The sequence below is a fragment of the Hipposideros armiger genome, unplaced genomic scaffold, assembly GCF_001890085.2.
Source record: "Hipposideros armiger isolate ML-2016 unplaced genomic scaffold, ASM189008v1 scaffold_19, whole genome shotgun sequence".
NCBI classification, from domain to species: domain Eukaryota; kingdom Metazoa; phylum Chordata; class Mammalia; order Chiroptera; family Hipposideridae; genus Hipposideros; species Hipposideros armiger.
Window position 1 is genome coordinate 2,633,092 of NW_017731369.1, and position 20,396 is coordinate 2,653,487.

Sequence of the window (20,396 nt, forward strand, 5' to 3'; positions counted from 1 at the left end):
AGCATTTAGTGAGCATCTACAATGTGCTCAGCACCATTTTAGGCACAGGGGATAGAAGAGTGAACTAGATAACCCAACAGAGTCCTTGCCCTGATGGAGGTGACTTAGTTCCTTCTCTTTCCTGCTCGTATTCTTCTTTATGGAGTGCTCCCTAGAAGAGGGGACTTGAGTTCTCTGTGGCCTGTGGTTCTTAGAGCTTTCCTATTTACAACATTCCTCACTCTCTATTGTAATGATTTAACTAAGGTCTGTCTTTTCCCTAGACTGGGGTTGCTCAACCGCAGCACTGTTGCCATTTGAGGTCAGCTAACCCTCCGTGGTGCAGGCTGCCCTGTGCACTGTAGGATGTTGAGCAACATCCCTAGCGTTTACCCACTGGATGCCAATAACATTCTCAGGGTTGTGAGAACCAAAAATGTCTCCAAACATTGCCAAATATCCTGGGGCATAAAGTCACCCCTGGTTGAGATCCCTGCCTTAGATCAGTATTTCTCAACCCTGGCTGCACACTGGAACCACCTGGAGAGCTTTAGAAACTGTTGCCAGTCCTTGGCTCCATCCAGACCAACTAAATAACACTCTCTGGGGGGTGGGGCCTGGGCACTGACATTTTTCCAGAGTGTCCCAGGGATTCTGGTGGGGTTCAGGATTGAGAACCTGTGTCCTAGGCAGTAAGCTCCATGAAGATGGGGAGTTGTCTCTTTTTTATGGGGTTATTTCTAGGACCTAACACAGTGATCCCTGAAAGAAAGAAAGAAAGAAAGAAAGAATGAATGAATGAATGTGAAGAGAGGCAGGAAGAAGTTAAAAGTAGCATTTAGGGAAAGCCAGAGCTTTCCCTTACCTTTTTTATGGTCATGGATACCAACTGTTGGATAGACTTCTTATGTTCTTTGTTATTTTTAGGGGGTGGGTATTTAATAGATTTTCTAAAAAAGTATTCCCTAAATCTCTGCAAAGACACCGTAGAGGAAATGGGGCTAGGAAGTCCTGAATGAGTCCTCTAAGTCCTGCCAAGAGGGGGGTTTTTCCACTTTTGTCTGGACGCTGGCCTCTCTCTGGTCTTGGCAGAGGATTTCTGAAATTCTGGCCATCTCAGTTGACTGCACAAAAATCCCTATTAGCATCAATTTCAGGGATGTCAGTATCCAGAACACGTCCAGTGTTCCTTAACTGGAATATTCTCAATAGGTGTAACATGACATTTTGGACAGTTATGACTTTATTTTCTGCTGCCCTTGAGTATGTATAGCTCCAACTAGGGGGCAATCTGAGGGCAGGCTGAGCTGAGATGAGCTGGCTATTTATTTATTTTTTTTGCTGTAAGGTGCAGAAGAAGAGGAGATATGGAGATAGATGCCAAAATCTTGGTATGGAAAGCATGGGTACTGAAAGGAGATGAGGATTGGGAGAGAAGATATTGGTCCTGGGTAACTGGAAGGAGGGTGATGCCATTTAGGAGAATAAGGAATTCCAGAAGGTGAAGCAACTGGGGACAGTTGGTAATGAGTTTTGCCTGAGTTTGGGGTGGCCGCAGGTGGAGTTCAGGAGAGCCATCAGGTCTGGACTGTGGTCCGGGAATCCAGCCACTTGCTCAGACCCAGCAGGGCTACTCTGATTGGTTGCTTATTTTTCAGCCTGGCTAGGAGTTGTTTCATCATGCACCACTGAGAATAAATCCATTGCAATTTCCCTTCTGGAATAGCAGCTGTAAGGAGTTTATGCTGTTGCATGGGTGATGGGAGTCTATCCTCTGTGAAGGAGCTGGAAACAGTGATGGGGGCCTCTCTCTGGTAGATAGCGCTCATCATTGGTGTCCCCACTTTGTGCATCCCCCTTCCTCCCTGTCCAGGTGCCCAAGGAGACAGTGAATCATAGCACTAAAAGAACATGCTTTAGAAAGAGCAAATCTGGGTTTGAGAGCACATCCCAGTTGGGTATCCTTGAACAAGTGTTTAATATCTCGCATCTCGCATCTCAGTTGCCTATCTTAACACAGAAATAAAGATAGTATGGGAGAATTATTCATAGAGGAAAAACACATTTATTTCCATTAAAAAATTGACATGAAAAATTTTTTTCCAGGGCCTCCCCACCCAACGGTTACTATCCTTGGAGAGTGTCATGGGCAAGGTAGATGATGGATGGTTGGTTCTACAATTGTCAAGTATTTTGTTCTTCAAGGGTTAGGAGTTGAGATTTGCATGGCCCTCAGGGAAGTCTTAAGTGCAGTTGAGTTTTATTTATCCACTATGTTATCATACCTTAATCTACTTGATAGAGTGCAGGCAGTGTCAACATGAAGGTGACAGCCTGATGGATTGCTTATATCTCAAAAAAGAGAGGGTAAAGTCCTTTCTTCCTTAGTTTTTCACAGGTTTCCAGACAAACAGCTTTTGACCCAGAGGACATGTGTAAATGGGACAAAGTATATCAAGGATCTTGGGCTCGAAGGCTACAGAGGTGGGGCAGGTTGCATTATTATTTTTCTTTAGATATGACAAGTGAATATTTATTTAGAATGAGAACAGAAGTCATAACAATAATACTTTTATTAACTAACTACTGTACACACTTTTATAATATTTTTAAAGTTACTTTTAGCTATATGCTTTTTTTTAAATGTATACTTTTTAATTTTTCAATTACACTTGACACACAATAATATTATATTAGTTTCAGGTGTACAACACAGTGATTAGATGTGTATATAACTTATGAAGTGATCACTTCAATAAATCTAGTACTTGTCTGACACCATACACAGTTATTACAATACTACTGACTATATTCCCCATGTTATGCTCTATATCCCTATGATTGTTTTGTGACTACCAATTTGTACCTCTTAACCCCCTTTCCCTCTTTATCATCCCATCAATGTCCCCCCTTCCCAGTCCAGCAATCATCAAAATGCTCTCTGTGTCTATGAGCTTATACCTGTTTTGTTTGTTCGTGTATCCTGTTCTCTAGGTTCCACATATAATATTATTGACTATATTCCTTATGCTATACTTTATATGTCCATCACTATTTTGTAACTACCAATTTGTACTTCTTAATCCCTATGCCTTTTCAACCCCCCCCCTCCCACAATGCCCTCCCATCTGGCAACCATCAAATGTTCTCTGTATCTATGAGTTTGTTTCCATTTTGTTTGTTTATTTTGTTCTTTAGATTCCACATATAAGTGAAATCATATGGCATTTGTCTTTCTCTGTTTGACTTTCTCGATGCAGCACAATACCCTCTAGGTCCATCCATGGCAACATTTCATTCTTTTTTTATGGCTGAGTAATATTCCATTGTATATATGTACCATCTCTTCTTTAGCCATTCATCCATTGATGGACACACAGGTTGCCTCCATATCTTGGCTATTGTAAATAATGCTGCAATGAACATATGAATGCACATGTCCCTTTGAATTAGTGATTTGGGTTTCTTAGGATAAATACCCAGAAGTGAGATTACTGGGTCCTTCTTTGTCTCTTGTTATAGACTTTGTTTTAAAGCCTATTTTGTCTGGGATAAGTTTTGCTAGTCCAGGTTTTTCTTGTTGTTGCCATTTTCATGAAATATCTTTTTCCATCACTTTACTTTTAGCCTGTGTTCTTTCAATCTGAAATAAGTTTCCTGTAGGCAGCATATGTAAAGGTTTTGTTTTCTTATCCATTTAATCACCCTATCTTTTGATTGGAATGTTTAATCCATTTACATTGAAAGTAATTTTTGATGGATATGTAGTTATTGCCATTTTATTATTCATATTTTAAAAATCATTTCTTGTCTTAAGTTCCTCTAATATTCCTCAAAATACTGGTTTGATGGTGATAAACTCCTTTAGCTTTTTCTTGTCTGGGAAGCTCTTTATCTGTCCTTTGATTCTAAATGATAGCTTTGCTGGGTAGAGTAATCTTGGTTGTAGGTCCTTGCTTTTCATTACTTTGAATATTTCATGTTAATCCCTTCTGGCCTTCAAAGTTTCTGTTGAGAAATCAGCTGACAGTCCTATGGGAGCTCCCTTGTAGGGAATTAACTGCTTTTCTCTTGCTGCTTTTAAGAGTCTCTCTTTGTCTTTAAGCTTTGGCATTTTAATTATGATGTATCTTGGTGTGGGCCTCTTTGAGGTTATCTTGTTTGGGACTCTCTGCACTTCCTGGGCTTATATGTCTACTTCCTTCACCAGGTTAGGGAAGTTTTCCATCATCATTTCTTCAAGTAGGTTTTCAATTCCTTGCTCTCTCTCTTCTCCTTCTGGTACCCCATATGATGCAAATATTGGTATACTTAATGGTGTCCCAGAGGCCCCTTAAAGTATCCTCACTTTTTTGGATTTTTTCTTTTTGCTGTTTTGATTGTGTTTTCTGCTGCCATATCTTCTAAGTTGTGGATTCGATCCTCTGCTTCATATAATCTACTGTTGATTCTCTCTATTATATTCTTCATTTCTGACTGGTTCTTTTTCATGTTTTCTATCTCCATTTTTATGTTTCCTATCTCTTTGTTGAAGTTCTCCCTGAGATCACTGAGCATCCTTATTACCAGTGTTTTGAACTCTGTGTCTGGTAGATTGCTTGTCTCCATTTTGTTTAGTTTTTTTCTGGAGCTTCGTTCTGTTCTTTCATCTGGGACACGTTTCTTTGTCTCCCCATTTTGGCTGCCTCCCTGTGTTTGTTTCTATGTATTAGGTAGAGCTGCTATGCCTCCTGGTCTGAGTAGAGTGGCCTTATGTAGTAGGTGTGCTGTGGGGCCCAGTGGTACACTCTCCCTGGTTACATGAGCCAGGTGCTCCAGGTATGTTTTCATGTGGGTCTCGAGTGCCCTCCTTTTGTAGTGGAGACTTGGTTGCTGTTTGCACATCAATGGGAGGGATACACCCTCAGCCCCATCAGTTGTGAGTATTGGCCATGACTACAGTGGGGCTGACCCTATGGAACAGGATTTACTTTAACAGGGCTCTGGGGCCTACCCAGTCTGCTCTTTGAGTGTGTCATCTGTGGAGGCAGCCAGGTGGTGCTCTGAAAAGGCCCTGCTACAGGCAAAATTCAGCCACAGTCTGTGTTCTTCCAGGGATCCCTTGGCATGAGCCACAAAGCATTCTGTTTATCACTGCTACTCACACTGGGCTTGGAGGTGCCCAGGAGAGGCCAAGCCTCAAACCAAGGCCAGCTGCCACCAATGCTGGGCTTGAAGCCACTCAGCAAGTGGTATGGGGCAAGCCGAGGCCAGATGCTATTTGTTTGGGGTTTGTGAACCTTTGAGAGATTTAGGAACATTCATACTATGAGCCAAAACAGGCTGTTTATATGGAAAAGCCACTGGAAGCAGCTTGGGTGGACCTGCAAGTGGGGTGACGCGAGGTCTCAGAGAATTACCAAAGCTAGGGAAAAGGTGTTAGCCCAGTTGATGGAGATTCAGATATGGTGGCCACCTGTGTCTGCACACTGAGATGGGGGCGGGCTCAACAAAGGAACAATGGCTTCTGTCAACACTTCTGTCGGGGAGAAAGCTGCCCCTCCAGCCCTTGCCTGAAAGCCAGATAATTTAGTTCCTCCCCGTATGTCCCTGGCACCTTTTGAGCTGCTGCCCCAGTGCTGGAGCTCAGAGTGAGTGAGTCTGTTAGCAAGCAAGTCTGAGCATGAGCCCTTTAAGAAGAACACCTAGGACTCCAGCTCACTCTCCTTCTCACTCAGCCACAGTCTCCATTGGTAGGGACTCCTCCTCCTGGCTTTAGAACCCTGGGCTGGGGAGCCTGGTGTGGGGTCGCAACCTCTCGCTTCTCAAGGGGAACCTGCACAGCTGAGATATTTCTCCCAATTTTTAACGGCCACATACGGGTGTGGGGCCAGCCTCTTCTGCATCTTTGTCCCTCTTACCAGTCCTCATGAGGCTTCTTCTTAATGTCCTTAGTGGTAGGACTTCTTTTCAGCTAGACTTCAGGTGATTCTCCACTCTGGGTGTTCTGTAGCTTAGTTGTAATTTTGAGGCGGTCATGGGAGGAGGCAAGCACAGCGTTTACCTACTCCGTCATCTTGACCAGAAACCCCAGTCACATTATTAAGCAATGCTGGCAATGGAAATGTGTGCATACGAGCCCTGAGCCTTGTTCTAACTGAGAGAATGGCCCACCTAAGCGGGCAGCCACTGAGGCCCTCAACTTCAGCTCAGAGGTTCCTTGTAGGAATGTAGGCCTGGAGTTGGCCCATTTCCCGGTTAATCAAGAGAAACCACTAACTTGGATTTTTAGGTGAAATCATCTGATTTGAAGTATTAGTTTAAATTCTTACAAAACACACTGTGTGGGCCAAGCCAAACATATATTCAGAGTGTGTTCTGTTCCTGATACATAGTAGGTCTTCAATTTGTGTTTGTTCATGTCACTGTTAGAAGTGAAATGCGAGTATGACAGAGGGCCGTGGTACTTCTGAGGAAACCCACTTGCTGAGGAGCTCTGCCTTAAGCTGCTGTTGGTCGAAGGCATTGTTGACAAAGTAGGGACATAGAAGAGCTTTAGGTACAGAGTTTGAGAGAGCATGGTCCTTGGCTGATTTATCACTGCGGTTAGAATAGCTGTGATGACCTACTGAGATAAACACTGAACTGAAAACCGTTTTGGTTCCAGGAACTACAAGTAGCCAATGAAAGACTGTTTACAAGGTTTTCACTTATTTAACAAACACTTGGATAGCAACTGCCATGTGCCAGGCCCTGTTCCAATTACTTTAACATATTAAACCATTTAATCTTCTAACAACCCTATGAGGCAGTTCCTAGTATTACTCCACTTTATAGATGAGGAAACTCACATGTAGAGTGGTTAAGTGATGGGCCAAAGTCACACAGCTGGTAAGTGGCAGAGTCAAGACGTGAACCCAGGTGCCCTGGCTCTAGAATCCAGTCTCTCACCGGTTTTCTCTGCTGCATTTTAATAGGGAGAATTGTATCTAGTAGTGGAGAATTGTGGCTTACAGTTTTGAAGACTATGTAGAATATGTAAAACTGGTTTATATAATATTAATTTAAAAATTAGTTGTCAAATTATATGTGCAATAACTGTAATTATTAAAGAACAGTGTATAGAAAAAAAAGATTAGAAGAAACCCCCCCCCAAAAAATTATAAAAGTTATGCTAAATTGGTGAGGCTATGAATAATTTATTTTTTTACTTATTGTTGATCTTAAAATTTGGTTTCTTTTTTTTTACTTATATGATGTTTTAATAATGACTAGAAACCATTTAAAGGCTTGCAAACTTTTTCCCCTTTATCCCTCTTTCTGAATGTAGCATCCAACTTGTGTCCAAGAACACATGCAGTCTTATCTTTACAACGTGGGATGTTGTTTCATTCAAAGACCTGAGCTTGAAGAACCCCTAAACTAAAATTATTCACAACTTGCTTAATTGAAGACTTGACCCAACAAATGATGAGATAGATTTGTTTACCAGCTAATATGGCGCCCCCATGTGGAAACAGCAGAAATCCACTTTCAAATAGTTTTGAAATGACAATTCTTAACTCTTTTGAGTTACAGTGATTTACGTTGTTTCCATTTTGCACATAATTTGAGACTTTATTGATACTTTTAGAATGAATCACTATTTGGAAATTCTTTCCAATCTTGCACAACTGGGACTCTAGTCTTCCTTGCTTGCTCCAAGTTGATACGTTTTCAGGCCACTAGAGATAGAGTGATTTCAAAGGACATAGCTTAAAACCAACCCCAGCATTTCCCCCACCCTGAGTTGGGGTAAGTACCCAACTCAACAAACGTTTGTTGAGCATGTCGTTGAGTAACGTACCTGCAACACTGTCACACAGAACTCTGTTCTTAAGGAATTCACATTCCAGTGCCCTCTTAAATGCCAATTTAGTCAACACATGCTTTTTATTGAACACCTACTATGTGCTAGAGCTCTATGCTCTGAAAGTAGTGAATATTTTATACTCTAGATGTTTATATCCCAAGTCCTGCCTGGGTTCTTCCAACCTCTGCCATGTCCCAGCTAAATGACTTAATCCTTCTGTGTCTTACTTTCCTCCTCAATAGTAAAATGATTTAACCTCCCAGGGTGTTTTGGAGGATTTCATAAGTTAATATGTGTGAGGCTGACTGGCACTTGGTGTGCACTCAATTTGTATTAGGTATTATTTTCCGAGGCTACTATTGGGTAACTGATGAAACACTTGGCTTTTTCATGAAGGACCCAGCCTTGTCTTTGGGTTTCTGGAGTGCACAAGGGTTATCCTATCTTGGCAGGGAGTGGTTCCCCAGCCACATACTTTCCCAAGGTCTTCTGACCCCTGTACAAACTGACAGCCTTATGACACCAGGGCTAGCCTAGCACCACCTGATCTCTAACATTGTAAATCAGAAATGATGTCTGGGTTAGAGCCACAATGATGTCTGATAACAGCCATTGTTATCAGACAGTAATGTCTGATAACAGTCATCCTCTGTCTCGTTTACTTCCAAGGTCAGCCGAGGAGGGAGATACTGTTATAACCCCACTTCCCAGGTGATGTAAAAGTCTCACACAATTATATGTAATATTTCCCAAGGCTTATACATGGAAGAGACAGAATCGGGTAGTCTGAGTCTTAACCAAGATGTTTGGCTGTCAGTAGAGTCAAACTCCCCATCTATCAATATTGTGCATGTAAAGGCCTGAAAATCAGGAGGGATGACCTAGTTTTGTTTAAAAAAAGAAAAGACTTATGCGGTAATTACTTGGAATAGGCACTGTGAAGCATGTCACAAATATTAACTGATGTAGGTACCACTATTAAGCCCATTTTATAGGTGAGGAAGTTGAGGCAGAGAGAGGTTAAATAACCTAACCTGGCTTGCATAGGTAGGGATGGTGGGGCCAGGGTCACACCCAGGCTCTTACACTACCCTTGCTCACAAGTACGTACAAGCAGATGGCCTCCTAGGAACTTGGGCTTTATTCACTCACTGTCAAATAAAAAACAAATCCAGATTTAGTAAGGAGAGGTTTTATTCTCTCCTAAATTCTTTGGACACCAGCCACTCCTGGACCATCCCCCCATCAGTGTTTCTCCCTCCATGTATAGCCCCATTCCAGATTCTCCCCCCACTTTTTTTTTTTTATACAGAGAAATTTGTCTGTTGTGGCTTCTCTGCCCGTTCCCCACTTAGCAAATAAAGAAACTTCCTGAAGACCCACTCTTTCCAGAGCGGACCACCATGCCGTGTTTCCTTAGTAAGTAATTTCTCCTGCCCTCTTGGTCTGAGCCCACTTTGTCTTGCCTTCACCCCCTGCAGGTGGTGACTCCGGGATTGGCCATGCTTTGTGCAAGTATCTAGACCACCTGGGCTTCACAGTGTTTGCCGGAGTTCTGAATGAAAAGGGATCTGGAGCAGAGGAACTGCGAAGAACTTGCTCTAAACGCTTGTCCGTGCTCCAGATGGACATCACCGACCCACAGCAGATAAAAGATGCGTACAGCGAAGTGGTGAAAAAGGTGCAGAACAGAGGTACTGCCGTCAGCCTCCCGTGCCCTCAATTGCCTCCTGCCCAACATGGGTTCTAGCCGCTAATGACCATTGCGCTCTCGTCCATTCTGGCTGCTGACTGTACCTGAACACCTGTGCTGAGCACCGGTCACCATGTTGTGGCCTCTCGTAGACATGATGACGTTTGGAATGAGTCAGGCATGATGCATCCTTCTAGAACTTAAAAACTTCTTTATCCCACGAATCATCGCCCCTCCCCAACCCTGTCCTCATTTCTTTCCTTCCACCAATATTAACAGGTATTAGACTTTAAAATAAAGTTTAGTAATCACTGTCCTCCCTTAATCCCTGCCTTTTCTCTTCCCCTTCCTCCATGGCCAAGCTCTTTGGAACCCTGCTGCACTCTGTTTTTGCTTCTTCACCTTCAATTCCATGTTGACTCCTCACTGTGTCTCTCTAACTGGTCTGGCCAAGCTAATCAGTATTATCCTAAACACCTCGCTCTTAACTTCTCTGCAGTGTTTAAACGTGGCAATCACCTGCCCTGCTTTGGCTTTGGTGTGGCCAGCCCCCTAATTGCCCCCCAAGTTCTCTGATCCTTCGGTCTGCTTCTCCTGTATGAACCTCTTCCACCATCCTCCACTGCCCCCCACCCCATAAATGTGAATGTTACTGAGGGCTCCATCCCCAAACTTGCTACTTTTCATTTTCTTGGGCTATTACTGTTCTCTCCCTATACCAGGAATTCTCACCTGGGGAGTGTTTGAAAATACCCATGCTTGGGCCTAGGATGGGCTACCTAAGTTGGGGGGCCCAGTGCAAAATGAAAATTATGCGGGGCTCCTTGTTTAAAAAAATGATTAAGACTTTAAGATGGTGCCATCTGAGAATTTAACCAAGTGCAAGGCCCTTTTGAAGCACTGGACCCTGTGTGACAGCACAGGTCACACATCCGTGATATGCACCTATCCTGGGCATCCCACCCCCAACCAATTATATCAGTATGTATATACAATAACTCAATTAGTCCTTCAAGAATGAGGCAGATACTGTTGCTTTCTTTTTGCTGGGAATGTCAGCTGTAAATAAGATCCTATTTATGGGGTTCCAGGTATCGGGATATTTTAAAGCTCCCCAGGTGATGCTAGTGTTTCTGCCAGAGTTGAGAAACACTGAGATTTAAGCAACTGTGATTTAAGGAACTTCCAAATCTGTATTACCCACCTAGCCCTCTTCTCAGCGTCCAGAACTATATGTATATATGGTTATCAACATCCCACCTCGATTTATCAAAAACCAACCTCATTTTATCTTTTTCTGCTGCCAGTCTGCAAATCAGTTTACCCTCCTTCACCCCACAGCTCAGATGCTGGCACTGTCACCTGTTCTGTCATTCAAGCAGGCAACCTGGGGGTCACTTAGACCTGCAGCTACCTTTGATCCCTGCATCCTTTTGGTTCCGAGTTCTGTCAGTTCTACCTCCTAGATCTTTATCATCCCAGCCCCTTCCTACCATCTCTAGGCAGCTATGGCTTAGAGCAGGCCCCCATCTCCCCATCTGGTCTCCCACCATGGCCTCCTTGCGTCTGGGCTTTATCTTCCCCATTACTTTCCAAATGGAGAGTAATCTTAATAATGTGCACATCTTACAAGGTCATCCATCTCCAAACAACCCTTTGACATACAGAGCCTCCACGTCTTGGGTTCCTCCCATGAGCCAGGCCTGTGGTATATGTTTTGCTTGGTCACATTAAATGGTTCAGTGGTTCTCTAACCACCACCAAATAAAATCTAAACACTTGAACAAGGATTTGAAGGCCTTTCAGGATAATGGCCCCCGACAAACCCTTAATTTGCAATACCTGCTGATCCACTCAGTAAATTCTGAGTGGTTTCCAGAAGAGAATGCTCTAGTTCAGGGGTGGGCAAACTGCGGCTCGCAAGCCACATGCGGCTCTTTGGGTACGTTCCATCTCAAAGGTTTGCCGACCCCTGGAAGAGCCAATTCTGTCCCTCACAACAATTTAAAAATTATTCGAGAGCCATAAATATATTTTTACATAATCACCATTATGTGAATAATATCCTTTAAAATTTTTAGAAATGAAACTATGATAGTGTTATTTTCATGTTCAGTTTTACTGCAGAGCCACAGTTCGCAAGCCAGCTTGCTACCCCTGGGTGCTCTTCCATCTCAAAAGTTTGCCGACCCCTGCCTAGTTCATCTCTTTGCAGGTCCAGCCTCCCCTTGCCAAAATTCCCTTCTTGTCTCATTCCCTTTCTCTAAGACTCTTGCCTTCATCCAGCTGCAGACTCTACTCCCACAGGAGACCTGGCTCAAACATAACTTCTTGCACGACCTTTCTGGTAATCCATTACATCATTCACTTTCTCTTCCAGACACTCACTCATACCTTGCAAACACCCATATTACTGCATCATTATAAATATTTGTTCATTCCCCACTCCTCACCACTAGTGTCTTGACAACTAGAACCATGTTTTGATCAGGAGTCTTTCAGGTGCAAGTGACCCAACCCAATTCAAAATTGCTAAAGCATAGCGAGGAGGTATTTGTTTACGTGACTGAAAAGACCAGGTGGCTTCGGGCATGTCTGGATCTAGCTTAGAATTCTGTGGCAGTAGTTGCCAAACCATGGCCTTGTTTGTTTGTTTTCTTTTAAACATTTCATTTTTAAACAATTGTAGATTGACAGGAAGTTGCAAAGCAATAGACAGGGTGATCCTGTGCACCTTTTCCCAGCCTCCCCTAATACTAAGATCTTGCGTAACTGGTACAATAGCAAAACCAGGAAGTTGGCATTGATATAATCCATAGAATTTATTCAGATCTCATCATCGATGCATGCAAGTATGTGTGTGTGTGTGTGTGTGTGTGTGTGTGTGTGGCTCTGCAATTTTATAATAGGTAGCTTTGTGCAAAAAATTTCACCACGATCAAAATACAGAACTGTTCCATCACCATCAGGCTCTCTCATTCTACCTTTTAAGAGCCATATTCTCATCTCCAACCCCGGCAACCACTGATCTGGTCTCTATTTCAACTTTGTCACTTAAAGACTGATATAATGATATAGCTCTGCCACCTGTTTTTGTACAGCCTGTGAGCTAAGAATAATTTTTTTTTTACATTTTTAAATGGTTAAAAGAAATCAGAAGAAGAAGGATTTTTTTGGCACATGTAATGATATGGAATTCAAATGTCAATGTCAGGTTGTATTGGAGCACAGCCATGCCCATTCATTTACAGATAGTCTGGCTGCTCTCACACAATAATAGCAGAGTGGAGAGATAGTACGACCTGCCATGCTAAACTATTTACTATCTGGCCTTTCATAGAAAATATTTGCTGACCGCTGTTTTAGGGGCATTCTCAAGCTGCCATCTGCATGTTGGCTGGTTAAAGGTGTGCATCAGGCTGAGTGAATTAAAATCCTCATTTGGAGATGCTAATCCTCTCCTCCCATCACCATCCTCATAATAACTGTCGAGCCCTTACTATGTGCCAGGCACCCTCTCCCTGGACGCTCCCAATCATTATTGTGTGTGCATGTCAGACCACCAACTCAGGTGTGCAAGAAATTATAACTTTATTTTCTATAACGGACCTCAGTTTCTATTTTGAGCCACCTTCCCACCACGTGGCAAAGCCCATTTCTGTCATCTCGAGCTTTATCTCATTTCTCCAGGGTAGCGTCTAAATTCCTGGGGATGGGACATTTCATCTTGGACTGTCAGTGCTTCATGCTGGCCACTCTGGAGATGTCCAGTGCTCCATGCACTCCTCACATACTAGGCTGGCTGCTACCTACCTCCTTCTGTTAGGGCTGGTGCCTCTTCCTGCCATTTCTGTCCCTCTGCCAGCACTGAGGCTCATTCCTTTCCAGCCTCTCACACTTGAGCTTGCATGAGAATCGCCTTGAGGGCAGGTTGTATCAGATGCTGAGCTTCAACAATTTCTGATCGCCAGTTTCTGATCCAGAACTGGCATTTCTAACAAGTTCCCAGTTGATGAGGATGCTGCTGGTTCTGGGCCACACCTTGAGAACCACTGTGCTAACTCATGCTGAGGCTTGGGGAACTCAGAGAATGTGATTCAGGTCTGTCTAGCTAAACACACCCCAGGTCCTGTCCGCTCTGTTTCTTCCAGATAAACGAAACCCAGGTCTCTCACCTCTGCTCCAGATACCACACCCCCTGAAACATCTGGAGTTTTTGTGTTGCCTCTTTCCTACTATTTGCAGGGGCGTGGGGATGGTTCCCAAGCTTGCTTGTACATTGGAATCACCTGGGGAATTTTAAAAATGACTAATGCCAAGGTCTCCGCTCTCCTCCACCCCACAGTTCCCGATCTAATTGGTTGAGGTACAGCTTGGGCATTGGGCTTCTAAAAAGCCCCCCAGGTGATGCTAATGTGCAGTTAAGGTTGAAAACCACTATGTGGGGACAGTGGTTCTCCAAGTATGGTCCAGGCCAGCGTTAGCATCACCTGAGAACTTGTTAGAAATGCAGATTCTCAGGCCCCACCCCAGACATCCTAAATCAGATTCTCTGGAGGGGTTCCCAGCAATCTGTGTTTGAACAAGCCCTCCTGGTGATTCTGATCAAGGGGATCAGGCTGGCTAGGAAAAAAAAATAGGGCTCTGGACTCAGCAGTTCTCCTTTCTTTTCTTTTCTTTTCTTTTTTTTTTAAAGATTTTATTGGGGAATTTGGGGAGAGGAACAGTGCTGGGGAATTAGGGGAAGGGGAACAGACAAGTTGCTGTCCTTTTTTTCTTTAGTCTAGTTGTAGAGGACGTTGCTTCAGTGGCCCATGTTGGTATTATCATTGCGCTCTTCTCGGGTGAGGCAGATCAGTCGCCGGCCTCTGGACGGCTGCTCATGGCGGCTCTTGGCAGCTTGCACTGGCTGCTGGCCTCTCACGCTGGCTGCCGGTCACACGGTAGCTTATGGCAGCCCAGTGCAGCAGGGGCTGCAGCCTATGCCATCACCAGCGACTCACGGCAGCCCCAGCTCCAGGTGGAGCTGTTGTTCACCATCTTAGCTGTAGAGGGCGCAGTGTCACTGGGCCGTCATGTGGGATCCGAACCGGAGCCCTTCTGCTCAGGGCTGGTGTCCCAAGCCAGCTCTTAACCAATGCGCCACTCGGCCGGCCCTCAGCATCTCTTCTTAGCGCTTGGCCCTTGTGCTCTAGTTTTCCTGTTTCCCTGGATTAGGAATTCGTCTAGTCTAAGGGAAAGGGAAGGCAGGCTCTTCTGTCATCCTGCATTATCCTAAAGACATTATATGCTCTCTATACCTTCCTTGGCGCTTTCTCATGAGGTAGACTCTTATAACTCTTCCCTTTGCCGTGTCATCTCTCTCCAGATGTAGCAAATCTCTAGCTGCCTGGAGGTAGGAAAGGGCTTTGAGGCAAAAGAAAATACCTCCCCCGAAAACATTGCTTAATATTTCACAAATTCACTCCCCACACAACCCCTCAAGGTAGGTAGTTGTAGGTATTCAAGACTGAGGTTAGTGATTTTAAGTGACCTGCCTAGATCCTAAATCTCAAAGGGGCCCCTTTTGACTCCAGAGCTGGAAGTGTTAAAAAATCGTCTTACTCGCACTCCAGCCTTACCCAACCTTAAAGGCATTCCTGTCTGTTCTCAGGACTGTGGGCTGTGGTCAACAACGCTGGGGTCCTTGGCTTGCCGGCGGACGGGGAGCTCATTCCCATGACAGGATACAAACGTTGCATGGCTGTGAACTTCTTCGGGGCCGTGGAAGTCACAAAGGCATTTCTGCCACTTCTTCGGAAAGCCAAGGGGAGGCTGGTGAACATCAGCAGCATGGCGGGTAAGTTGGTCTTTCTCCACAAGGCTGTGCAGTACCCATTGTGCAAGACATGGCTCGCTGCCTTCTCTGTGGGCTGAACAAGACAGCAGGACGTGCTCACACAGGGCTGGGTCAAGATTAGTGAAATTGTATGTTGACGGTTGCTCTTAATACACTAAAAGCTTTGTTTCCTTTTCAAATCCTTTCATGTATGAAGTCTTCTAACTCGTCTATTCATTACTGAGGATTTGAGGGGGTTGCATATCTTTGCAACTTGACGGTCGATGCACAAGCTTCCTAGTATAGACAGGACAGGAAATCCCACAAATGGTTAAGGTCAGCATGACAGATAATCTGTGTTCAACCTTCCCTGAACTCAGCATACACTTTTTGTTCCTGTAAGATAAGTAAGCAAATGTCTTCACACGGTTGGCATTGTCAGAGACCCATGTTTCAGTTTGCTGTCTACTAGTGTTTTCCCATCAGATCATTCCCATTATTTTTCAGTCTCAGAGCAACTGGATCAGGGCATGCTACTTGACAACTCATCTCTCTCTATGTCAAAGAACAGTCAACAGCTTGAGCCAAGGGTTCAACAATCTTCTCTTCATAAACAATGCTCATGTATGTGACATTGGATTCGTGTGATAAAAGATGTCATCTAGGGGTGCTTGGAAAGCCTGGGGCAGAATGAACCTTGATATGGGCAGCCAATGCTGGGTATTAAGGCCAGCACACACAATTGGTTTTGTTTATTTGTTATTTGTTTGTTTTATTTTGGAGGCAGGGCTAGGAGGAAGATGAAAGTCAGGGAGGAAGGGTACCAACCCAGGTGTATTAGTTTACTATTGCTTCTATGACAAATAACCACAGATTTAGTGGCTAAACAATACAAATTTATCTTATCGATCAGAGGTCTCACTGAGCTAGAGTCAAGGTGTCCACAGGGCTGCATTCCTTCCTAAGTCTCTAAGGGAGAATCAGTTCCCCTGACACTTTCAGCTCCTGGAAGCCACCTGTGTTCCTTGGCTCATGGCCCTTTCCTTCGTTTTCAATCACTGCTTGACTCTGACCCTCCTGCCTCGCTCTTGTAAGGATTAGGGTAGGGTAGAAACATTGCTTCTTTAGATTCTTCTCTAGGAGATGCACGGAAGAGTCAACCACATTATTAGTACATTCTTCTCTCCCACACCTCCCATTCCTAAAGAAAGGAACAAGAAACAGAAAGAGTGAGAGAGAGATCATGTAGCTATATAGGCAGAACCAGGCTTCAAAAAGGAGAGGAAGGGGCCGGCCGAGTGGCTCAGCTGGTTAGGAACTCGCTTGGGAGGGCCAGCTCTGAGCAGCGGGGCCGCGGTTCGGATCCCACATTGAGGCCCAGTGACACTCGCCCTCTACAGCTAAGATGATGAACAACAGCTCGACCTGGAGCGGGGCTGCTGTGAGTTGCCAGCGACGGCGTAGGCTGCAGTGGGGCTGCAGTGGGTTGCCATAAGCTACCGTGAGCGGCCGGCAGCCAGCATGAGCTGCTGGGAGCCTCTGTGAGCGGCTGACCAATGACCGGCAACCGGTTACCTCACCCTGGAAGAGCGCAATGATCATACCAACATGGGCCAGTGAAGCAACATCCTCCACAACTAGACTGAAGAACAAAAAAACAGCAATTTGTCTACCTGTCCGTTACCTTTCCCCTATTCCCCAACACTGTTCCCCTCCCCCAATTCCCCAATAAAATCTTTAAAAAAAAAAAAAAGAGAGAGAGGAAGGCAGACAAGCAGAGTGGAGATAAACTGCCCAGGTGTTGATCCTGTCTTTACCACTGACAGCTGAGTGACGAAGGGCAAAGTCCTGAACCCCTGAGTTGAAGCGTCCTCATTATCCCATGGGGATAATCATAATTGCTCCTTCCTAGGGCTGTGTGAGAGAGGAAATGGCACATGTTTAAGCATCAGACACACCTGGCATATAATGAGTTAGCGATCCAAAAGCCATCTTCCATGACATTTGAGAAGAGGCTGGATATATGTCTACCTGTAGCTTTTTATCCTGCCAGGTGCTGGTATCATCACCCCTGATTGTGACCCTAAGTTACCATCCATCCTGCTGCTCTCTGTCCCACACTAGCCCCTAACAAGTCACTACGTTTAGATTGGACTCTACCTTCTCTAGTAGAATTTTATCTCTTGTAATCCTACTTTATTATCCCTCCCACAGAAATAGAATAACTCTTTAACCTAAATCCTGGCAAGGTGGTTAGATAAATATTTAACCAAAGATCCGAAGAACTGGGAGGCACCTTTTTGATAGATTGTACAAAAAGCGGGTGAAAAATTTTTATGTTGGGAGATCTAAAAGCTTTTTTCCTGGCCAGTTTCCTCTTAAGAAATTACAGTGTAAAACCTGTGTACAGCTGCAAGCTCAGCTTGAATAAGAATGGTTGAAAACAAACCTTATAGAACAATTCAGGCCTCAGGGATTTTTGAGCCAATTGTGGTTTGAATCCTGCCCTTCTATTACTAGCTGAGTAATCTGGGGCAAGTCACCTCACTTGCCTACATGTTCATTTTATCACCTGTTAATGATAGGGTGACCCAGCACCTGGACCTAGGACAGTGTTTCACAGCCTCAGCATTATTGATTTTGGGGGGAAGGCTAATTTTTTGGGGGCGGCTGTCCAATGCATTGTGGGACATTTAGCAGCATATGTGTTCTTGACCCACTAGATGTAAGTAGCACCCACCTCCAGGGTTCACAAACCTTCAGACATCGCCACATGTCCACGGTGTGTGTGTTGGGGGGTGGGTTACACAAAATCGCCCCCAACTGAGCACCTCTGGTATGAACTGTAGATGTAAATGCATTGTGGCGTCTGAGTGCTTAGCACAGTTACTGGTTAAAGTGCATTAAAATTACTTTACACCAAAGTAAGTGGCCTTGGAGATTGTTGCAAGTCTATAAATTATAGGTATCCAGCAGAGTTCATGGTTCCACCCTGAGCTTGGTCTTTGTCTAGAGAAGCTGACTGTGGGATCATTCCTGGACATTTTCTTCCTGAGTTGGCTGCCATACGGGAATCATCAGGTCCCACAGTTGCTCTGTGACCCGAGAGGAAGTCAGAGCTGAGAGTTGCTTTCCTGAAACACACAATAGCCAGAGCTAGTGAGACAGGGGGAAGAGAGTATAATGAGACTGAGCGACTTTCTCCTGCTGAAGTTGTATTAGATGCTTACGTGCCTGAAGTCATTTAATTCTTAATTCAATAAGGTCTGCAGGATGCGGATATTAATTTCTTTTCTATATCAAACACATTCTAGCCCAGCATCAACCAGCTGGTAAGCACTGGAGTCAGGGTTGGTAACCTGGTCTGTCTGTTTTATGAAATTCTGTGTTCCACTTACTTTTCCAGACTATCAAGCAAGGACGTACTAGGCAAACATGGGCAAAAAAACCCCAACCATAGACCCTAACTCTAGTGTTTAAATGATGATGAGGAAGTGTTAGCAATTTAGGACTGTCTCTTATATTGGTGCTTTTCAAACACTAATGTGTGTAGTGACCACCTGGGATCTTTGTTAAAATGCAGAGTTTGATTAAGTTGGTCTGAAGGGGGAGGGACTAAGATTCTGCATTTTTATAACTAGTTCCTAAGTAGATGCTACTCATCCCTGGACAACTTTTTCAAACTTCAGATGCATTATAATCACAAGGAGTGCTATTTAAAAACAACTGCAGGAAGTCAAAACTACAATGAGATAACATTTCATACCCACTAGGATGGCTATAATCAAAACTTGAGAGCAAGGGTGTGGAGAAGTTGGAACTTTGCTGAATTGCTGGTAAGAATGTTCAATGGGGCAGCCTCTGTGAAAAACATTTGGGGTTCCTCAATAAGTTAAACGTAGAGTTACCATATGACCCAGCAATCCCACGCCTAAGTATATACTCGAGAGAAAAGAAAATAAATGTTCAAACAACAACTTATGTATGGATGTCTATAGTATCTTTATTCAGATTAGCCAGAGGTGGAAACAACTCAAATGTTCATCAACTGATGAGTTTATAAACAAAATGTGGTTTTTCTGTACAATGGAATAGTATTCCAGAAATAGGAGTGAAACATTGATATATGGTATACAGAGTAGATGAACCTTGAAAAGATTATGGCAAGTGACAGAAACCCAACATGAAAGGCCACATATCGGACAATCTTATTTATATGAAATGTCCCAAATAGGCAAACTCATAGAGAGAGAAAGCATATTAGTAGTTGTCAGGGGTTGAGGGTGGAGGGAATGAGAAGTGACTGCTTAATGGGGGTGGGGTTTCCTTTTGGGGCATTGAAAATATTACGGAGCTAGACAGTGGTGATGGTCGCACAACATTGTGAATGTACTAAATGCCACTGAATTGTCCATCTTAAAATAGTTAAACGGTGAATTGTATGTTATATATATTTTGCCACAATAAGAAAAACATTCTGGGCCCACCCCATCAATCTCGCCTAGCTTCTAAGCTAAATCAGCCCTAACTAGCCCTCCTAGAATAAGTCATTTCTCACACCGTCTTTCAGAGATGCCCTGTGGTTCCATGGAATGTTTTACCCTTTGTTGCTACAAATATGAAAATCAAATTTGAAATCAAATATGAAAACCAAGCCGAACAGTGTTCCCTTCCCTACCCCAACCCCCACCCCCTGAAGATGTGTCTACCTGGAACCTCAGGATGTCGGTTGGCTGAACCAGATGGTCAGAGGCTGAGGCAGGTGCTCTTTATCCACCTATTGGGTTGTCGGAAAAGTTATGACGTATTTTTCAATGTTTTTCATTGCAAAAAAGCATCAGACTTTTCCAACAACTCACTAAATCCCATTTAGCTTATAAGCTGGCAGAGATTGAACCTTACACTTGGTTTGGTCACTGGACCGGATGTGATGGAGCAGTCATGAAGGCAGAAGCAAAAGAAGCCAGGCAAATAGTGGTGACTAAGAATATGCACTCACCTGACAATAGAGGCTCCCCGTATGCCTCAGTCACCGCTGATATCAGTTCTTGGCACGTGGTCGGTGCTGTACATGG

At 44.0% G+C, this 20,396-nt stretch overlaps 1 protein-coding gene across 1 annotated transcript in view; it reads left to right on the plus strand.

Moving 5' to 3' along the window:
- Positions 1-20,396, plus strand: part of HSD17B2 (hydroxysteroid 17-beta dehydrogenase 2) — a 53,640-nt gene that overhangs the window by 27,838 nt on the left and 5,406 nt on the right. Inside the window, exons 2-3 of the mRNA XM_019634779.1 lie at positions 9,292-9,504; positions 15,157-15,342. Of these exons, the coding sequence (XP_019490324.1) occupies positions 9,292-9,504; positions 15,157-15,342 (399 nt within the window). The remainder of the gene's footprint in view (positions 1-9,291; positions 9,505-15,156; positions 15,343-20,396) is intronic.